The 21,095-nt window shown below is 39.1% G+C and overlaps 1 protein-coding gene across 1 annotated transcript in view; it reads left to right on the top strand.

Moving 5' to 3' along the window:
* The first annotated feature begins 415 nt into the window (after positions 1-415).
* The window catches only part of LOC134541398 (uncharacterized), a 30,510-nt gene continuing 9,830 nt past the window's right edge, over positions 416-21,095 (top strand). The window contains exons 1-9 of the mRNA XM_063384820.1: positions 416-516; positions 3,094-3,233; positions 6,213-6,368; positions 7,207-7,373; positions 9,123-9,438; positions 9,788-9,868; positions 10,858-10,914; positions 13,453-13,549; positions 14,635-14,664. Of these exons, the coding sequence (XP_063240890.1) occupies positions 3,138-3,233; positions 6,213-6,368; positions 7,207-7,373; positions 9,123-9,438; positions 9,788-9,868; positions 10,858-10,914; positions 13,453-13,549; positions 14,635-14,664 (1,000 nt within the window). The 5' untranslated portion in view covers positions 416-516; positions 3,094-3,137. The remainder of the gene's footprint in view (positions 517-3,093; positions 3,234-6,212; positions 6,369-7,206; positions 7,374-9,122; positions 9,439-9,787; positions 9,869-10,857; positions 10,915-13,452; positions 13,550-14,634; positions 14,665-21,095) is intronic.

The following is a 21,095-nucleotide window of genomic DNA, read 5'->3' as shown; positions in this document are numbered from 1 at the left end:
GACCCCGATGTGACTACTGCCCTGGGGAGTATGACGTCAACAGAAAAATCTTTTACTGTCGGAAAATTCTGTTAAAAAATTTGAATCGTCTTTGGATTTTTCTTGATACTGTCACAGTTGTCTTCAAGAGAAATCCTCATCAATCATATAGAAAAAAGCTAAAAAAATAAAATAAAGTAATAGAACAAATTTAATGGATATATATTTTTTTAGAGGGAATTTTATTCACAAACAATTTTCAAAAGATTTTCGTGTTTTTTTTATCATGCTGAAATTATTAAATATTCTGTAATTTGTTATAATAATTATTTTCATTGTTATAAACGAATGATAATTTTCAATAAAATTTACTCTGCAGCATTGTACTTTTAAATAGTTTGATACTGCACAACTCTTAATTGATCTACATTTATGTACGTGTATAGTCACCGACCCCGGTGCCGGTAGCGCAGTCGGATGCACACTCGCTAACCAAGGACGATATAGAGGTGTGAGGAGCCCTGGGTTCAGTCCCTGGTAAGGCATCGGTGTAAAATTTGATGCAGATTTGATTGATAATGCTATGATAAAAAGATTCGAATAAGAAAAAATTGACCAACTACCCTTGATGCAAGTTGTAGGCCATAGAATAAAAATTTAAAACTACGCGTATAGCCAAAGTGGCCTATCTTATTTCGTAATCTTAGATATTATTTTAAATAAGAAGGATTGTATAACTGATGAACTGATCTCATGTCTCTATTTGACATGACCAGCGTCGCATTAACAATAGCAACATTTTTCATCTAACGAAGACGGTAAGAAAACATTGTTGGAACATGTTTAAGGTTTTTAAAACTATGGAAAAAAATATTCGTGATCTTAGCACTACATCCTAATCATTATTCTAAAGATCGGCCGACTTCCGTAGCGTAGTCTGATGCACACCGGCTTCTCGGTTCGAGTCCCGGGTAAGGCATGGGTGTTAATTTGCATTAAGAGATTTGATTGCTGCGATATGATAACGATTCGAATACGATCATAGTTCTGGTTGTGGGCGAAAGCCGTTAACCACAAAAAAAAATAAAGATCACTACTTAACACCTACGTATACAATGGGTGAATTTTGTGTTTCAAATTTTAGGTTTAACACTTATTCAGCATTATATATATATATATATATATAATTTAGTCGTAAAAATATTTGACATGTCTAGTTATCTTATTTATATTTTTTTTTGTAAGTATAGGTAATAGTTATACAATTATTTTTAATTTAAGGGTGGTAATAAATCAATAATGTTAAATAAATTTTGTTAATTCTGTTAAATTTGTAATTATTTTTAAATTTGTTGATGTACATATTTTTAACGTTGAGAATTTTTATAGTGTTTAATATCTCGCATATGCATTATAAAAGCCTATGTAGATTTGTTCTGTATCCCAGAGGCTATGTTCATGCGGGATCAGCAGAAAGTAAATTAATAAATATGAAAGGGTCCGGTTAGGCTGCTAGGTCAACGGCCGGTAAAAATTTTGTACTCCGTATTCAAGTCTATCAATTGAACCCAATGGCATTATCCTTATCACTTTAATCCTATTGTACATGGAAAGATCCTGGATACAACAATAATTGTGATATAACAATGAATAATGATCATATCAGATCAAATTAAAAGCAAAAATTAATTAATTTAGTGTATTTTTTATACATTATATGTAAGCCTTTTTTATCAGCTAAAGGCAAACAGAAACTTTTTTTCTTTTGGTTAAGGCCAACAATAAATGTTTTTATCAAAACCTCTATGAGCCCAGTTTCTGCACACTAGCGAAGAAAATTGAGCCTAGATTAAAAAGGGAGGCGCACAAAAATTAAATAGAAATAGTTTTGATCAAATTATTGCCTGGACTTTATTTGGTATAAAAAAAAATAATAATTTTTTCTAATATGGTTGAGCAACCAGACCTTGGTGATTGAACACGGAATGACTCGTGTGTTATTTAGCCTGTGCACCGCAGAGACCCCACTTGGGCAGTTGGGTGATTTTTATTTTTTATTCAAAAGCGAGATTAAAAATGTAATATGTCCTAACTAAAAGCAAATAGGAGTACAAAATCTAGTGATTATTGACTTAACAGTGTTTTAGCTTGTAGGATTGAATTTAAAAAAAGAAAAACACCCATTCCCCCATCACGTTCTCTGACGACAAGTGATGGAAGCACGTACATATCATTTTTAGGTACCTACTTACGTATTAATGCCACCACAGCAGAAGTTTCACTAATGCGCCAATAAAGAGCAATCTTGTTCGACACACACACAGATTTCGGATTACTTGTTGCCTTGTTGTTCGACGCCATTTTTTATTTCTACAAAAATGTGTATTTGGGATTTGCCAAAAACAGAACAAGATGCAATTTTATTTTTTTCAGGAGCGAAATATTTTACAAAAAAAAAATGTACCAATTCCCATGTCATGAAACTTTATTTTGGTAAACGTAAGTTTGGAAATGTAATTTAAGACTGTGTGATCAGGATTAAAAAAAAAAAAAACTTTGAAATCATGTGAACAGTTGATTAGGTCAGGATGGCTACATCATAAATTCGTAATTCCTAGGCAACCATAAGAAATATTTTATAATATTTTTAATGTAGCTATACTAACCCAACCAGTGGCGTAGCCAGGATTTGTGTATAGGGGATGTTAAGAAGCATGCCCCCCCCCCCCCCCCCTCCCCTTCACCGTATTAAAGCGGGTGGTGGGGGGGAGGGGGTCCTCCCTTGTGAAAATTAGGATGTTAAGGTGTAAAATAGTGCTATTTTAGCAGTTTTCGGTACTTAAATTTAAATATTGTAATGGTAAAAAATTTATTAATTTTAATATGAAATTTGTTTGAGTGATGAATAAGAAATTAATTAAAGATTTGGTGCTAAGGAGGGGGTTTGAACCCCTAAACCACCACCCCCCCCCCCCCCCCCTCGGCTAATGCCCCTGAACCCAACCAACTGTCCACGACGTTTGAAAGTTGTTTTAACGGTAGCTAACCTTAAAAAAACCCGCCAAACCTGTAGCGGTGGTGGCGTTAATACGTGAGTGCCCATGTGTGTGACAGTGGCACTGCTGCTCGTTGAGGGAGGAGCACCGAGGGCGGGCGGGATGCAGGGCGAGGCGCGGATGCTGCCGAGATGGTGGATGGGCGGCGTCGCGGCCTCGGGGGCAGCCTGCTTCACGCAGTTCATGGACACCGCGAAGGTCTGCCCCTTCCCGCCCTCCCGCCCGTCTCGTTAGGCTGGGCTCGCGATGCCACGAAGGCCCGGCACGCTCGAGGTTGGTGCGACGTCAACCCGATGGTCCACAACGTATAGATTCTATTTCTAACTGTGTCGTGTCCCGCTGCCCCACAGAAAGCTAACGGAAACGGAAACCTTACGGTACTGAACTTCAAAAAAATATTTGACCATTTGGTAAATGCGCTGAAAAAATGAAATTTAGCGTTAATATTTGTAGGTTGCTTTCACTGTACATATATAAATTGATATCGTGTTATTGTAGATCGGTGAAGATTTAATTCAAGAACGGAAGAGTTCAGATAAGAACTTTGATTACAGTAATAAAGTTCAGGCTCGTGTTAACCTCTATGACGTGGGTTTGAAGGACCGCAGAGCGTGGGCTGAGATAGCATGTTCTTTTTCCTCTTCTATGCTGTTTTTAGCACGTTCTATACTGCATTTTGTGGAAGTGTTTGGCTTGAAACGATTTGCCGACAGCCATATCAGAAATTGTTGAGTCAATGTTATGGTGTTTGTCCGCACGTTATTGACTCTGTCGTGCTGGAACGCTATACGACAGTATAATGTTCGTCGTGGCTTTGCGAGTCCAGCTTTAGGAATGACAATATTTTTACACATAACAATGTATAAGTCTTTAGTGTTACTGATAACCAATAAATTTATTATAGACTAGAATATATAGATTTTTTTGATGAATCGGGTTATTTATAAAACCAAAATATTTTACTTTCTTTCTTACTTACTATAAAACTATAATTTAAGTACAATTAATATTGATTTATGATACTTTAAAGGTTATAAAATAAAATTTCCTGAAACATTGCCATCCCTACGTCTGATGCATTCTCACAGATCTCAGTTCTTAAGTTGAATCTCGGTTAACACAACAAATTAATGAAAATTTACTTAAATTGATAGTGTGTCTCAACTGTGTGTAACTCTTTAATTTTGTCTTGCCTCAGCGGCAAACTGAACCACTACGTTTAGTATACAAATTCTATCAAAACAAAAGTATTATTCCTTCAAAATCAAACAATCTGCAACAGCGATGCAACTGGTGTCAAGTTCAAAATTCAAAGCATTTAAATACTTTTAACTGCTATATTACAGCATAGCAAAGCTAACTCTGGAAACAAATCTGAGTTCATGTAACATTTGCACTGATGAACCAAACAAAATGACTATGTTTGATGCTTAATAAAAAAAAAATTAGTATGCAGAAAACAAAAATTAGAACAGACTCAAAACAAAATGAAACAAAAAAAGAGGCATGGTAACACACAGAAAAAAATTACAAGACAACAATAAAAAGCAGGCAGGCACTGAATACACGCGAACGGAACAGATAGTACAATCCGTAGTCATCAGTAAGCTAACAGCAAATATCAAAAGTCAGTTTCTTTTCAAAATGAACTTGTGGATGTCTCTGTAAATCAAAGTAGTTTGCGGGCTTTAGCTAACCATTGTCTGATGAGCTGTGTTGACCTTGGTGGTTGGATCGCGTAACAGTGGTAGGCAACGCGTGGGTAAACATTAGCACTGCGACCCAACGGAGCTAGTTCGTCTTTGTAACGTGTCGCTACTTGCTCAGAACAAGTCTTTTATGAATTATATTCGGGGGTTAACTTGCAGATAGTACGCATTTGCAAAACATGTTTCAAGACACGAGCTGTTGGCTGACAACTAATGGAAAGACAAAATTTTTTTTAATTTAAGAACATTGTTGCATTTTCAAAATGTCACTTATTGTCCATGTTTTTTTCATTATTAAGTCCCATTTAAAGTATTAAAACATCAAACAAGACTATTTATTATTATCACAGAAATAACTTGGCCTCAACAGTGAATGCTGGAATACAATAATCTCACTAGGTATATGATGACTACTGCTTCCCTGTAATGAAATAATAATATATTAATATTTCCTTGTTAGTGATTTTTGTATAATAAAATTTTTTTACTAAATCAATTTGTTAACATCATTTAGTGTCTGGGCTCTTACGCCATGCTTAAGGTATGTGAAAGGATTGTTAATTAATGTATATGTAAACCCAGGTTTTGAAGATCCTACATCAGGGTCCATGCACCACCTTAATATTTCATTAATTGAATAAGGGCCCTCCCTCAAAAGTCCATAAAAACTACCTAATAAAGATTTATAGTGTGCAAATGATGGATAAACGTGGGTATATTTTAATGTTCTTTTGTTTCCTACTTGCCAGCATACAACACATGCGCAGAACAGCTTGCGATTTTTGGGCCTTGTGATTAGATTTGACGTTTAAAAACGTTTCGAGTTTATTTTTCATAAGTATCATCTCACATTTAAGTAAAAAAATGTCTGTGTTACTGTCTTACTTTTAGCTTATGAAGTAAATGTAATTAGCGATCTAGTTAATTTTTTGTATATAAATTTCAGATACATACTATGCTTGGGTTCTAATATATATGTTCCGGAGATAATTTTGGACAATGTGGTTTTATCTGTAAGAAATAATCTAACCAACTGTGTGTGTGTGTGTGTGTGTGTCTATATATATATATATATATATATATATATATATATATATATATATATATATATATATATATATATATATATATATATATATATATATATATATATATATATATATATATATATATATATATATATATAAGTTTTTTTTTTGCGAGAACTGTTTATTGAACATTGTTTTCTGGAGGTATTTTACGATACTGCAAGTAGTTTTCTGCCTCATGGTAGTGTTAAAGAGGTCGTTAAATGAAAATCCTTCATTTTTGATCTCGCTAAAGCGTAGGAACCGTGCACGTAAGTCATAACGCAGTGACTCTGCCAGTCGACTGTGTGTGTGACCGCGTGGAGCCCTCGCGCGCCCGGAGACACGGCGTGTGGCACGGCCCAGGGTGCAGGGCGTGCGGTGGTCCGTGCTGACGGCAGGTGCACGCGCAGACGCAGCAGGAGGGCGAGCTGTCCGTGCTGAGGCAGGCGGCGAGCGTGGTGCGCCGAGAGGGCTTCGTCGCGCTCAACAACGGCCTGTCCGCGGCCGTGCTGCGCCAGATGGTCTACTCCACGCTTCGCTTCCACTTCTACGAGGTGAGTCGCCCGCCGTCCGTCGCTGACACGGCTTCTTAACATTACTAGTAAAGCTTTAATATTCTAAATTTATATTTCTAACATCATTAAATAGTGTCTTTCGATAGTATTAATACAGTTGTGGGCATTCTGGAAGAAAAATATTTTCAATTCTACACAGCTATTGTTATTTCACAGCAGTAACTGTTTACGGTAGGTTCTCACTAATAAAAATAAGTCACTAATAATAAGAGATCCAAAATTTTTAGTATAGAATGAATTGATGACTAAAACCATTGAAACCAAAATGGCATATTTCAGTTACGCTTCCTTACGAGTAAGAATTGTAATATTTTCAGATGATATTCTTGATGAAATACAACAAGAAAATGCACTTCTAAGAATTCTCATTCCAAATAATCCTTACCGAAATAAAATTCCGAAGTACTTTTCAAAAGTCATTATTTTATTTTAAAATTGTGTCTAAAAAAATTTTGTGCCTTATAGCATAAATATAAACACAGCACACGGAAAGAAGGACATTGCTATTGGCAGATAATGTGCATTGGAAAGAGAGAGTGAATACCCATTTAAGTGCACACTCAGGCAGTGAGTCACAAGATTCTCTCTCTCTCTCTTTCTCTCTCTCTCTCTTTCTCTTTTTCTCTCTCTTTTTTTTTGAGAAAACATGAGTTTGAATCTCAATCCATTCGTGCTGGTTTGGGTTCTCCCCGGGTTTTTGAGATCACCGCAGGCAATGGCTGGGATGTTTCCTGACTGTGCAGTCGTGTGTGCTCGTCCGTAATCGCCTGACTGTGGAGTGCGAGCACACTGGCAGCACTGCCGCCCGGGCCTGCAGGTCTCGAAGCAGCGCCTGAGCCCGGCGGACGGGGTCATCCCCTTCCCCCAGAAGGTGCTGGTGGCCGCGGTGGGCGGGGCAGTGGGCGGCTTCGCCAGCACGCCGGCCGACGTGGTCAACGTGCGCACACAGAACGACCTCAAGCTGCCGCCGGGCCAGAGGAGGAAGTGCGTCCCTCGCCTCCCGGCAGGCCTCGCCGCGGCGTCCACCCTGACAGCAGTGCAAACATTACAGTTCTGCGTTGCTAATCAAATCTATTTGAAACCTTACAAGTAGTACGTAATGGGTTGAATCCAAATATTGAATTAGAATCCGAAAAGAGTACCTCGCACGTACCTCTTAAATCTGAATATTAGGTCTCAAGTGTCAAAAATAAAGTAGGTAATGTACGAGAAATTTCAAATGTGAAATATAATGTTTGAAAAATTCAAACTTTTGGAATGTTTTATTTCACAAGGTAAGCTTCCAGGATCAATACAGATTGTATTTTATTTATATATTGCATGTCAAAAGTTTGCTGTCTCCGGGGAAATGGTAACAGGATAGGTATGTGGAAACCAAGTAAACTTCAGATGTCATCAGTGTTAATTTTTTTTTATTTTTTAATTTTTACTTTATATTCTCTAATATGTATTTTTCTTTGAATCTTTTTCCTCGAATATCGAATTCTAGAATTCTAAGGATTTGATTGGCCCATCCCTATTTTTAAGTTGAGCAACATGTGCTTGTGATGGCCATGGTAATGTTAAGTCTTTAGATTTGCAACGTGCACGTCTGCACCCGCCGGCTCCCCCCTTCCCTCGTTCCCCTTAAATCCCCCTCCCGCCATCCCTTCTGACGTCCGCGTGATGTAGGCGCCTCCTTCCAGGCCTACCGAGTGCGACACTAGCGCCATCTGGATTATTTATATATAGGGCTGTGTTTCATTTGCTCGTTATGTTCTGTTCCGAGAGCGATCGCCGTGAAGGGTGCTTCGGTGTTGTGCCATGTTACGCATGGCTAGGAGATGCTTTCTGGTCGGTGTCTTATATTGCCTTCTGCGTCCATGTTTGCCTTCTTTTACTTTTGGGCTCGTAAAGTAAAGCTTGCAGGACACCGACTCTATTTCGTAATTATCTGGTTTGCACTGCCAATGTGTTTTACCTAATTTGCATTATTTGGCTATCCCTAGTTATTTTTCTTATGTTTCTGCGAGGCCATGTGTTTTGTTAAGGTTAAATTTCTCCTGGCCTCCTTGTTTGCCTTGTGCCCACTTCGAGTTTGTTACTTGCTTCTGACCCATTATCCGTTGGGTTGTATGCCATTTTCCTCCGCCGCACCTCTCACGTCCGGACAGACAGCATTTTCTATGTAATTTCTTGTATGAATTTTGATAACGATAGCACGTAAATTGTGTACCGACTTTTATGTTGATCACGTGTATTTACGTAAATTTTTTCTGTACTTAACATTGCTCCCTCCTTCTTGGCAGTTCACTTGTCATGTGTATTCATATGGTTGCTTGAGTTAGTTGATAATAAAGTTGCGTATTTCTGCCACGATGTCAATGACCTTTTTCTTCAGGGGGTTTTCGGCTTAACTTGTCGCACAACACGTCTGGCTCTCTGCCCGACCCTATTACTAGGGCCAATGCTTTTTTTTTTTTGTTATTTATCTATTTATCTGTTTGTTAACGTAATTGGGGTGAAGTGAAGTGGACCTCCCCCTTCCCCTTCATGATACTTCAGATTTTTTTTATTTTTGAAGTTGGGTTTTGAACTGATGTTAGGTTTGAAAAAGATTTTTTTTTTCTCTGGACGTAGAGCGGTGGGTGACATGTGACGCGATGGTTTAATAAAGGTTTTCCCCTCCCCTCTCTCTTTCTCTCTCTCTAATTCTCTCTCTCTCTGGACGTAGAGTGGACGCGATGGTTGCAGCTACAAGCACGTGCTTGACGGCCTGTGGCGGGTGTACCGCGCGGAGGGGCTGCGCGGGCTGTTCTCCGGCGCGACCACGGCCACCGGGCGGTCCGTGCTCATGACGGTGGGCCAGCTGTCCTGCTACGACCAGATCAAGACGTGTCTGCTGCGCCGCGCCCGCCCCGGGGACCACCTGGCCACGCACTTCCTCGCCAGCACCCTGGCGGTGCGGCCTCCTTCTCCTGGCTCCACTCTCATGACGACAATGCCTAGGGACCTGAAAAATTCGCGGGTTCATTTCGTGACGTGCTACAACTCAAAAAATTATACCTTAGTGTGTATTTTCTTTACTTGTGCATTATTCTTCTGTCTTAAATCCATTAAATAGTAGTACTCTAATTTTTTGTTTTTTGAGCAACGGGTGTAGCTATCTTACAATTTAAAATTACAATTTTTTTTTTTTAAGTACGATTGGTGCTGTATAAAATTGTGTGCAAGTTTCCTTTGAGTTTTTTTTTTATATAGGTTTTTCGTGCATGAACTGTATGAGGAAAATATTTTTAACTTTGTTTAAAATTGTTTTTGCAAAATGAAAAAAATCATGTTACCTTCAGGTCTGTGACTACAATGAGCTTGGCTGGCGTGGTGTTGGTAGGTTGGCAAGGGTGTGTGTCTGTGCACAGGGGGTGATATCCTGCACGCTGACGCAGCCCTTCGACGTCGTCAAGACTCGCACCATGAACGCCAAGCCGGGGGAGTTCAAGGTCAGTCGCAACCCGACCGCTCTGCAGGAACAGACTGTCAGTAGGTGCAGGAAATTTTCGCGAAAAAATCTGAATGCCTATTAGACGGCAACAAGGTATACCCACACCAGCGGTTTCTTCCTTGTGATTGGCGGCTGTCTGCGAGAGAAGTCGCTGCCTTGTTTGCATGACGAGTTTATTCCGCACTGAATCACTGTGATTGGTTGTTGTAACAATCGACATGCACCTCAAAGTAACTCACCTAATTACGAAACACAGACGATGCTACAGTGTTTTAACTTCCAGCTACTCTCAAGATCTTTTCGCGAAATTTTCATGGACCATAATGAATGTTCGCCTGATAGTGTAGGGAAATTCAGTCTTAAGGCCGGGGATCATCAGCCAGGCAAGAACGCAAGAAATGCAAGGCGCAAAATATTTAGGCATGAGACATTTGAAACTACCGTTTTAATTACTATGCAGGTTGCAAACTGCACCACCAGTGTTTGCAACTTTCAAGGATTTGGGCTTGCATTTTTCGACGGTCATGTTTAAAAAGAAGTGTGCGGAAAATTTTAAAAAAATATATACGTAATGTGTAATGTGCATGGAAGCCCGTCGTGCTATAATGCAACGGCTGGTAAAAATAATCTGCTCAGACAGCAATGTCAGTGTATGAGAAGTCGCATATGAGTCATTATACATTTTAAAATCATCAAATTGAATTTTTCGATTTGTAAAGTGTTTTTCATAAACTTACAATCGAAAAGTTTTGGGGTTCTCATTATATTCAGGGGTGCATTATTTTTTGGGTAGATAATGGTATGTCCTAGGATGATGATGTTACGATCCGTAAATGCTGAGAGATCTCGGTTTGAAAGAATGCTGGATCTCTGCTACCGTGGCAGGGTGCGTAGTTTGTGCGTGCCTGCGCGGTATTCTTGTTGGATCCCGTGCGCTCAGTGTGTGGACGCTGTGCTGTGTTGCCCTGAGGCGTGTCGTGTGCGCAGGGCGTGTGGGACGTCGTGCTCTACACCGCCAAGGCCGGGCCGCTGGCGTTCTTCAAGGTAACTGCCACACCAACAAGTCTAATTCTAACACAGAGAAGTTCAAAAAAATTAATTTCAGTTTAATTTTTTTACTATTCGTGTAAGATGTCGATGAGTAGCGACCGGAAAAATTCGCGGGTTCATTGACCTTTAGGATAGACTCCAATATCCTTTATGCTCTCGGGCAAATGCCAACTGTTCATTGGCTGCTGACTTGTGAGTCGTCTCGACTGGGTGGCCTGTGATTCGACACTTCTACGAGTGAGGTGTCTCTAATTGGCCCTCAGTCCTCCAGATGAACAGTGGACCAATGGCAGAAGCAGCACTAAGGTATAATTATTTGAATTTTAGCACGGCACAAAATGAACCCGCAAATTTTTCATGTCTCTATCGGTGAGTAGGATAAATCTGACTTTGTGTGACGATGAATCACATTTACAAGAGAGTGGCACTGTTTGCTTGTTAAGTCTCTTGTGTATTAAATATTTTTTTTTCTCCTTCACAATATTTATTTTTAACTTTATTTAAAATTGTCACAAAATGTGTTAAATACAGGATGTGCGCAGTCTGGAGAACTTGGGATTGTCGGGGAAACAGTCAGGGAAGTTGGGTTTAAACATCATGGTTCCCTGCATATAACGTATAATATTTCACAGATGGTGTATTCAACTGCAGTAATTAATTTCTTTGTTTGTCAGTAGTAAATAAATTGGTTTCAATTGTGAATTTGGCTGCACTGGTGACGTGGGAAAAAATAAAAGTGTCGATGTTGACTTGAGAGATTGTGACTCGGTGCCTAGCAGTTATGGGGTCGTCCATTAATCACGTTGACGTCCCTCGGCTTCTGGTCCCTGATTCCCCGTTTACGTAATAGTCCTGTTGTGCCCGTTCTGCTCTCGTCGGAGAGGTGTGGGTCCAGGCCGACGTGGCCGGGACCGGGAACTGCGGGACCTGGAGGGAGAGTTAGGTGAGGAGGGATAGTGGTAGGCTGTTCCAAGGATAACTCGGCGTTGACGATTTCACGAGCCTCTTTTATTGACGTTTTAGAGCCTGCCGCAGCCTGGCGGAACCGTCGCGGAACAAGCGCCCTTCCCGCGACGACCCGGACTACCGTAAGACCGTACTGTCCGTTAAGACGTCCCGACACGGATTGGGAATTTTCCAACGTAATACTGACCCCGTGTAAGGTTACTCCGCGAAGAAGCGCAATGCGTGCGCGGCCCGTTACGTAACGTTTCGTAAAGACGACGAAAGTTCAGAGACCCGTAATTGCACGTCTGCGTTCTAGAACTCTCAGCTGGTAACGTCCCTCGGAAGACTCGTAAATTCAGTAAGACGGCGAATGACTTGCGGAGGCAGCTCGGCTGCCGCGACAATCCGTGAACTAAAACGTACGACTGGCCACGAGCTCAAGGTACGCGCCTCGCGAGCAGCGTGGAGCGGTGTACACGACTGTCTCGGTTCGAGCCCTCAACACGACTGCCCTTCCCCGCCCGCCAGTGGGCCGGAGCCCGCGGGCTGCGGGGGAGGGGATGAGAAATCGGCCGGCGTGGGAGAGGTCCCGCCCCGCGGCGCGCCAGGCTGCAATTACATACTAGCACGGTGAAACACTTGAAAAAATCACAGAATATTTTCACACTAAACGAAACATTAATCAAAAGCAAATTTACAGGATTAATAAATTACGATCACATTGTTTACATACTTGTTGAGGCCCGTGACCATTTGGGAAAACATACAAACACAGAATTATTATTGCACAAAAGAAGCCACTGGCATGCTAGGGCGCACGCGGGTGCGTCCCTGGCCGATGCACTACACTGATGGTTCACTGGGGAAACAGACTCCCTCAGGCCTACGTCGGTGGCCAGGTACGGCCTCTGCATCTGGGAAGGTACGACGACTGTCGTCAATGTGATGTTTTTTTTTAGCAATTTTTTTAACCCCCCCCCCCCCTCCCCCCTTGTGATTGTGGTGAGGTTTTAGACTTAACCCCCCCCCCCCCCACCGCCCCCCCCCCCCCACCAAAAAAAAAAATCACGTGTATTTTTTTGGTACAAAATATTTTTAAAAAATTCAGAATATTATCTTTAAATATAGGGATAATCTAAATTAATTCAGGAAAATTAAGCACAGTGATAAAAATGTCCAGACACAAATTAAGGTTGCAGGTTTTTTTCTCACTGCCATAAAAATGATAAAGGAAAGGCTTGTATGTGATTTACGCATGTATTCGGCGCCAGAATCACAGTCTTACCGACGACTGGCAAGCCGAGCCGGGTGGTTCATGTTGCGGCGGGCGGGGATATTGTTGCCTGGCTACGGCGAGTCAAGGTCACGCTTCGCTTTTCGGTTTAGTAGAAATCGGGCGAAAAATAAATACACGTGATATCTCTCTACACCCCCCCCCCCCCTTCCCCCTTGCGATATTTCGTGATTTATCCCAACCCCCTCCCCCCCCCCCTTTTCGAGCCTCACGTGACGTGATTAATGGACGATCCCTAATGTGTGTAGTTAAGTTGGCCCCGCTGAGCGCGGCTCGTGGTGTGTCGCCAGGGCTACGTGCTGCGCTGCGCTCGCCAGGTGCCGCACACCGTCCTCACCTTCGTCTTCTTCGAGCGGCTCCGGCTGACCTGGGGCGTGGCCGCCTCGTGACGCCCGTCCCGGTCTCTGGCCTGTGGTCGCCGGTAGTCGGGTCCCGGGGGGTTGCTCAGGGCTGCCCTCGGAGGGCTCAAGAAGCACAAGATTACCTGCTGAATAGCGATAAAACCAAAATAACAACAATACAACACGACACTGAGATAGATTAAAATTTAAAAAAAAAAAAAAAAAAAAAAAATTTTTAACAATACGACACGACACTGAAATCAATTAAAATTTTCAAAAGTTATATATATTTTTAACATGACGACAAGTTACTGTTATCTTTAAAAGATTTGTGCAATGGGAGTGCATGACTTGATGTAAATTTTTGGTAAAACTATTGTATTTGTTTGTCTTTTCGTTTTGTCGTGTTTTTTTGTCTCGCTTCAACTGTTGTGCTGAATTATTTTGGGTTTCAATATTTTTGTGTTGTCATCATTTGTGGGGATTTTTTCATTCTCTTTGTTTGTTGACCATATTCCTGTTTCGGAATATTTTGTGGTGTTCATATCCTTGTTGACAACAGCAATTGTTTGCTTAATTTTGTGTATTTTTTTGTCTTTTTTGTGGGTATTTTTATTTATTTTTATTTATTTATTTTATTTATTAGTTTTTCTTCAACAGAAAAAGTTCTTAGCAATTGCGTATGTCCAAAAACTTACATCAAGACAAGTTACTGGCGTCGCGCAAGTAGAGGGACAACAAGATTACGTGGTAGATTGCGGTAAAACCGAAATAACGCCGCAAAAATTGTCATTGCAACGTGCCACTGAAATCACCTAAAATCATTTATACAGTAGAACCCCTGTCATACACACTTTTCAACAGAGGGCACAAAAATTGTGTATGAAACGGGGAAATTAAATATTTTATTAGCGTATGTTCTGGGAAAATAAACCGTTGTAAATATATTACTTTCGGCGGGACCAAAATTAATCAGCGTACGGCACGGGAAAATGTATGAAACAGGAATGTATCATCAGGTTCTACTGTATATCTTCTCGTATGGTAAATTCATTGAATGCAATTTATTCAGCATTAATTTAGTTACTGAAACGTAGGAACTGAGTGGCCGCGAAGTGCCTGTGTCTGCAGCGACGAGCGCCCGCCACTCCCTGAAGGGTCGTACGGAACAAGGACAGCCACGGGGACCGCGGGGAATGGGGCGCTGAGACCCCGTCGCGATTGCTTCCGTGCGACCTGTCTGGAACCGAGCTTCTTTCGTGTTTATTCTGGAGAAGATTGTTCTGCAGGACACGAGTCCTGAGTTACGAATTTCAACTCTTGTGTTGGTCACAGCCGGCAAAATCTGCACCGAGATGATTCTTTCAGTAAGGTAATTTATATTTCAGAAAAATTACCCAGAAAACCAAAAGTTATTATATGGTCCAAATCTGCAATTAGATTTTTTTTCGTTATTTATTTTTTGAAGTTATACAATTTTAGGTGCATTATGAAAAAATAAATATAAGAATTGATTTTTTACTATGTGTGTGCACTATGCAACAAAATTTTCACAGGATGGAAAAAGGCTACAGACAAATAAAAATTACATATGTGCCTTTAAATCTTATACTTTAGTGATGAATATTTAATACTGGTCTGTATCATTATAAACGTTATTTGTTGCTAATGTTAGTAACAGAAATTTTGTTTATAAACTTTTTCAGGTGTATTTTTTAATGTATTTATATAATTGTATTCCTGTCTGTAAAACTTATTTGCACTTTAAATTATAAATTATTACATTATTATTTAATAAGTATTAAAAATTAATAAATTATAATAAAAATTTAGCATATTTATTGAATTTTTATTACTTAATAATTATGATTACTGTTCTAAATACATAAAATAATTATTTTTATACACTGTCTGTATTAATATTAACTATTTTTTTTTGTAATAAATTTTAAAATAGTTCAGTATCTTATATAAAAAATAATAAGTATAACTTATAACGTACATATGTTCTTTTTTTTTTTTTGTGGGTTTTTGTGTTTTAGTATTTAATGAAAGAAGAAAAACTGTAAAATCACCATCTTTGATATTAATTAACCAGTTTTACCATTCCTGATGTGTTTATTCTAGATTGTAATGCAATGCATGTTTTATATTTTAGGACTAATTTAGTAATTTTTACTCTTGTTTGGCTCCAGAAAAATTGGAATGTAAAAATTTTGGTTTGTAGTAAATTTTCTGTTGCAGCAGTGGTGGCTGGAGTAGTGATGAGTTGGCAGGACTGTTTGTCTAGTGCTCGAATGTGCTAATGCAGTGGCTTACAGATAAAAAATGTTATATGTATTTAGTTACTAAAAAAATGGTAATGGTGGAGCATGCAAACAGATGTTATAGAGATTATGTATGGTGCTGTCCAGATGTATGGTTACCAAAGTACATATTATTTTTAGTTAAATGGTGTTAGGTGTGCTTTAAAAAGTCTAGTCCCGCTTGTTATATACTTTTAAGTTGTTAAAATATATTCTTTATGTAAATTTTGTTATGTTTTACAGACAGACATAGCTTGGAAAATATTTTTCTTAATTTCCTGGCATGTTTTCATATAATTCTGCAAGATGGCATTGTGATACCTCAGGTAGTTTATATCAAATGGTTAAAATAGTTATTAATGTGATATTGTAAAATGTTTAGGTTGGTGTTGGTGAGTGATATTTATAATACTGTAAAATCATTAGGAATTACCATTTTAAAATGTAGCTAACAATCGCAGAAACAAACCAGTGCTACAAAGAAGCATTTTATGTTTGTTAATTTTTATTTCTTGTACATTATTTTATTTTTTTTTGTAACCTAGATTCAGATTTGAGAAAATTGGGATTCGACCCGTCTCTGATTTTACCACAAACGTTTAGGGTGAAGTTGGTATGAAATAAGCGAAGTGCTGTTGTTAAAAGCATGACATAATTTATTTTTCAAACACCTACATACATAACTGTTACAATATTTACGCATTGCTGTCAATGTAATTTTCTACGGATCTGTTAGCACTACGTGCACTGTGTAGATGTGGCAGTGTTGCATGAACATTTTTTTTTAACAAAATGGGGAAGGTGATGAATTGGTGAAGAGGGGGAAAGTGCTAATTTGAAACACAGAAAATTTGGAGAAAATTTTCTTTTTAATTAACGTACAAGAAAAATATGTCTAAAATTTCATACTGCGGTAAAATATTTTTTTTTTAATTTCTTGTATTTAAAATAAACAAACGTGAGTACTTTATTTTCTCAAAGAGAAGTCCATATCGATGGACGATGACCCAAAATTCGTGCCTCAACCTTGTTAGACTCACATCAATTCATCCTTCCTCTCCAAAAATATATTATTTCTTTTGTTTCAATTATATTTACAAAAAAGAATTTTTTAAAAAAACTTAAAAAGTAAACTGATTGTTAGAGAAATATTTACTAAGCTGTATGACAGAGACAAATCATATAAAGTGTAGGCTATGTCTTGGCTGTTTGTAAAATAGGTAAGTATGTACTACACAGAAATGTAAGCAGCTCACGATAGAAGGTGGTGTTCTTGCGGAGTCCATAATGTCCATCTATGTCTAAAATGTTTTACAGCACCTGCTGTTGCTTCGCTGTTATCATCCGTCCGTCCATCAAATCATGTGACCTGCAACCAATCAGATGGCCTGTAAAACCTTACCAAGCTTTAACTTTTGACGGAAAAACACCTATTTCTGGCAACTCTTACTGTCTTATAAGGTTTTTAATTATATTTATTTGGTTAGCTGCTTCCATTAAATGTTATTACCATACGTTTCAACATATTTTTAACAAGCTAAAATATTTTAATTAATACTTCGGTGAGAAAAAATTGATTTAAATTATTTTTCAAGGTCTTAACTTTCATGATCGTAATTATAATATATCTGTGTAAGATAAATTTTCACCAGTATTTAATATTTTTGCTCTGTTGGCAGCATTAAAATGAAAAACTATTTGACGGACGTGCAATTTTTCTAGACAGCCCTGCATTCTCAAACTCGCCCGCGAGTTCATTCCCACAATGCTCTATTCTCATCTCATCACTCCACCAGTGTCAGCTCTGTTGTTGGTGTGCGGAGCTATATCACCTTCCCTAAAGTTCCCTAAAGTTAACAGCAGTTAAGGCAATGTGTTATTTTGGGTGTAGCATGGAGTGATTTCAACATGAGCAAGTTTAGTTGGGAAGCAATGTCTTGTGTCATTGCATCTGTAGTCCCATGTGTTAATGGTATTATAAGGTTTTATTTACATTTTTGAATGAAAATGTTCAATTTTTTTTTTTTTACCCCACTGGAAAAAAAAAAATGTGTCAAAACAACCTTCGCTATCTAATGAAAACCCTGATGTTGATCATATGGTAAGTTAATGCTCATGCAAGTAGGTACTGATGTATATACACACCACAAAGTAGGTATTAAATTTGGTTTTGTGACTCATAAAAATTTATATAATGTTAGTTTGGCAAAATTGGATACATAATTCTGCATAGAATCATTGTCGGATTAAAAAGAATTACATTTTAGATAAGTTAAAAATTAATTTTATCCTAGCAAGGCTCGCACAGTGGAAGCATGGTGAACGTTTTAAATATGAATAATGGGAAAGCTGTAACTAAAGGCCGCAAGTCCTGCTTTCTGTTAAGTAACTACACTTTGGTGGGGCAGTGTCATGACCTAGTGGCGATTGGAGACCCTGACGCAGGTATTGGTAGTTATGTGAGAAGATGAATTCTCTCGTCCATGTTGTGGCCCATGTAGATGTGTCTACCCTATCGGCGTGGTATCGGCCTAGCTTTAAGTAATAATATGAACACGTACGCCCTGAAAAGGAATTGCAAATCTCTCCAATGCCGTCAGCTGTCTTTGACGAGTAGCACTATATAAGTTCACATCAAACAACTTGAAAACTTAACATTAATGAACAGTCAGTCCTAAATGCCCCTGTAGAGTTGTGGATGCTGATATGTATTGCAATTAACATTTAATTTAAACATTTTTGGCCTCTTGAAAGCTTAGAATGTTATGGAATATGTGCAAAAAAAATATATATACATTGTGACGATGCTACATATAAATTTCCCTGTGAAGACTTTCGCATGTAGCAGTGAATTAAAAGTGCATCGAAAAGAAATGCTACTGTCAAACGAAAATACAATTTTTGAAAATAGTTAACAGCTGTACGGATGATATTGCCATGAGAAATTCACTACCCAGCCATATTTGACAAAATTTATTTTTCATAAAATAAATAGTTTTACCGTCCGTGCTTCTACAATCCCCCACAGACCTCTCTGGCACATCGTCCCCTCGTCACAGCGTATGTATCTGCATATATGACCCGAACGCAACACCAGCGCAGCGCGGGGCAGGTGAGTGCAATGTTTCGAACGCCAGCTATCAATGGCATATCGATTGTTTCCCGTGTGGTGATCGATCATTGTTGCTCTGTGTGCGTTTATTATGATGCTCATAAATGCTGTCATAATTTAAACTGCACAATGTTTTCTGTTCTATTAATTTTGTTTAATTAATAATTCTCTCAACAAGCATGCATGGGTTGAAAACTTTACTTGAGAAATACTTTTGAACACAGTTTTTTTTCGCAGGAACCGAGCTAGGCATAGCGTACGGAAGCCACAGCTTTGTTCAGTTCGTCACTATCCTACAAGTGGACCAGGAGTGTGCTGTCCTCGGGGCTAATCAAACTTTGTTCACTGTCGGCGTTACTTCAATAGCGTCATTATCTAAATCCTACTTCAGGCCCCAAGGGTAGTCTGCACAGGAAATCTGAACTCACCATCCATGCTTTCGAATGGGACTCCTATGTTGTACGTAATATTGCATTTTAGTCTGGGCACAGGATGTGACCCAAACCTCAAGTAATTGAGTTTATTCCGCTCGACTAGTGTAGCTTCGCCCGCACCATTTACGCGAAACTTATAACATTATTTTAAATTAAGGCTCGTGGACTTTCATGGCACGCTCTCTTATCGTCCACGTGACACGTTAAGTTTTTTTTATTAAATAAAAATTAAATTTTATCTTACAAAACTGTTTGAAACCAATATGGTTTCCATTTTAAGACTGGCCATTATATTTTTGTTTAAGTAGGTATTTAATTTGTCATTTACTTTTGAGATGCCAGTATTTTTTTACGATTGTAATCCTAAAATATCTTCTTGTGTGGGAACAAAAATCATAAGAATTTTTAGCTTTCCCAACCCCCCCCCCCCCACCCTCCGTGGCCGGACAATCTATTTGTACTGTTGGCCATACGTACAGTACATACTAGCACGGTATATTTTATATCTGAACGTTGGTAGTTGTGGTTTTCTCTAGCAGACGACTCACGGTGACGCGTGTCTCGAGCACAGCTGATGACGGCAGCGGAGTGAAGTTAAGTGTGTAATATCAGCTGCGGTGATCGGTACTCGATGATGTAACGGGTACAAGGCCGCGGGGCCAGAAGTGGAGTCTCAGCGCCTGCCAACGACCACAATTGTCTGCGGCAGAATCACGGGATTGGCGAGTTGCGTGGCTACGTCAACGATCATTGATAATCAGCGGCGCTGCGATTAAGAGTGGATTAAAGCGCCGTTGGCGGAGTATTCCCACCCGTGTAAGCTGGTGTGATCGTGTAAACAAAATTAAGGTATTTAGCATGCACATTATTTAAGTACTTTACTGTTGCGGAATAACATCGGTTGAATGAATGGGGAATGAAATTCGCAAAATGCGTTTAAGTTAAGTCTGGGTCTGCTATTTCAATTCATCCTTCATCTTCAGTTCATAATCTCACCCAAACATCACCTTCTGAAAGACCATTCCACATCCAGCATGCCTAAACTGGGGCAAAGTGAAATTTGTATGATCTCCAGATTTGTTTGGTTGCAACAAAATGCTAAGATTGTCATTTTATAGATTATAGACTAAAGGAAGGAAATTGTGGGTAGGTATTATACATTAAAGACTGGCTAATTTTCAAGTAGGCTGTACTACTGCCTATGAGAAAGGGATTTTGTTGTCGTAGACCATTAGTGGTCCTGTGGAACAAGAGATTAGGAGCTTTTAATAATAAAATTAATGGGGGTGAGGTCACCAGCTGCATAAGAAGAAAAATTTCACAAATAGGGTGATAGGTAATGTGTGTGGTACGTGATTATTTGAAACTTGTGCAAAAGTGTGCATTAATGAAACATGCCATCTAGCACTGCTGTTGCCACTGCATTCCAAATTGTGTGTCAAAATCAATAATCAAATTTTATTTAATTCATGTCGATATGGAAATTTATAAAGAGGGAGGGATGTTGGCTGGCTCGTTCTTGAAGAAAGTCATTAACTAGCTAACTACTTCAACACACGGCCGGAAGTTTCCAAACTGAATACGTCGTGTGAACGGGAAGCTCAATAAACTTTAAATCAACACTGTCGTTAGTGTGTGCACATGTACTAGACTGTGTGACGTCCGCCATCTAGTGATGTTGTATCTGAAATAGGATTCATAAATTTGCCTCAATAAAGTACACACTGCAGGCTCACAATG

Source organism: Bacillus rossius, chromosome 18, assembly GCF_032445375.1.
Source record: "Bacillus rossius redtenbacheri isolate Brsri chromosome 18, Brsri_v3, whole genome shotgun sequence".
Classification (NCBI taxonomy): domain Eukaryota; kingdom Metazoa; phylum Arthropoda; class Insecta; order Phasmatodea; family Bacillidae; genus Bacillus; species Bacillus rossius.
This window is presented reverse-complemented; position numbering and strand designations above follow the sequence as displayed.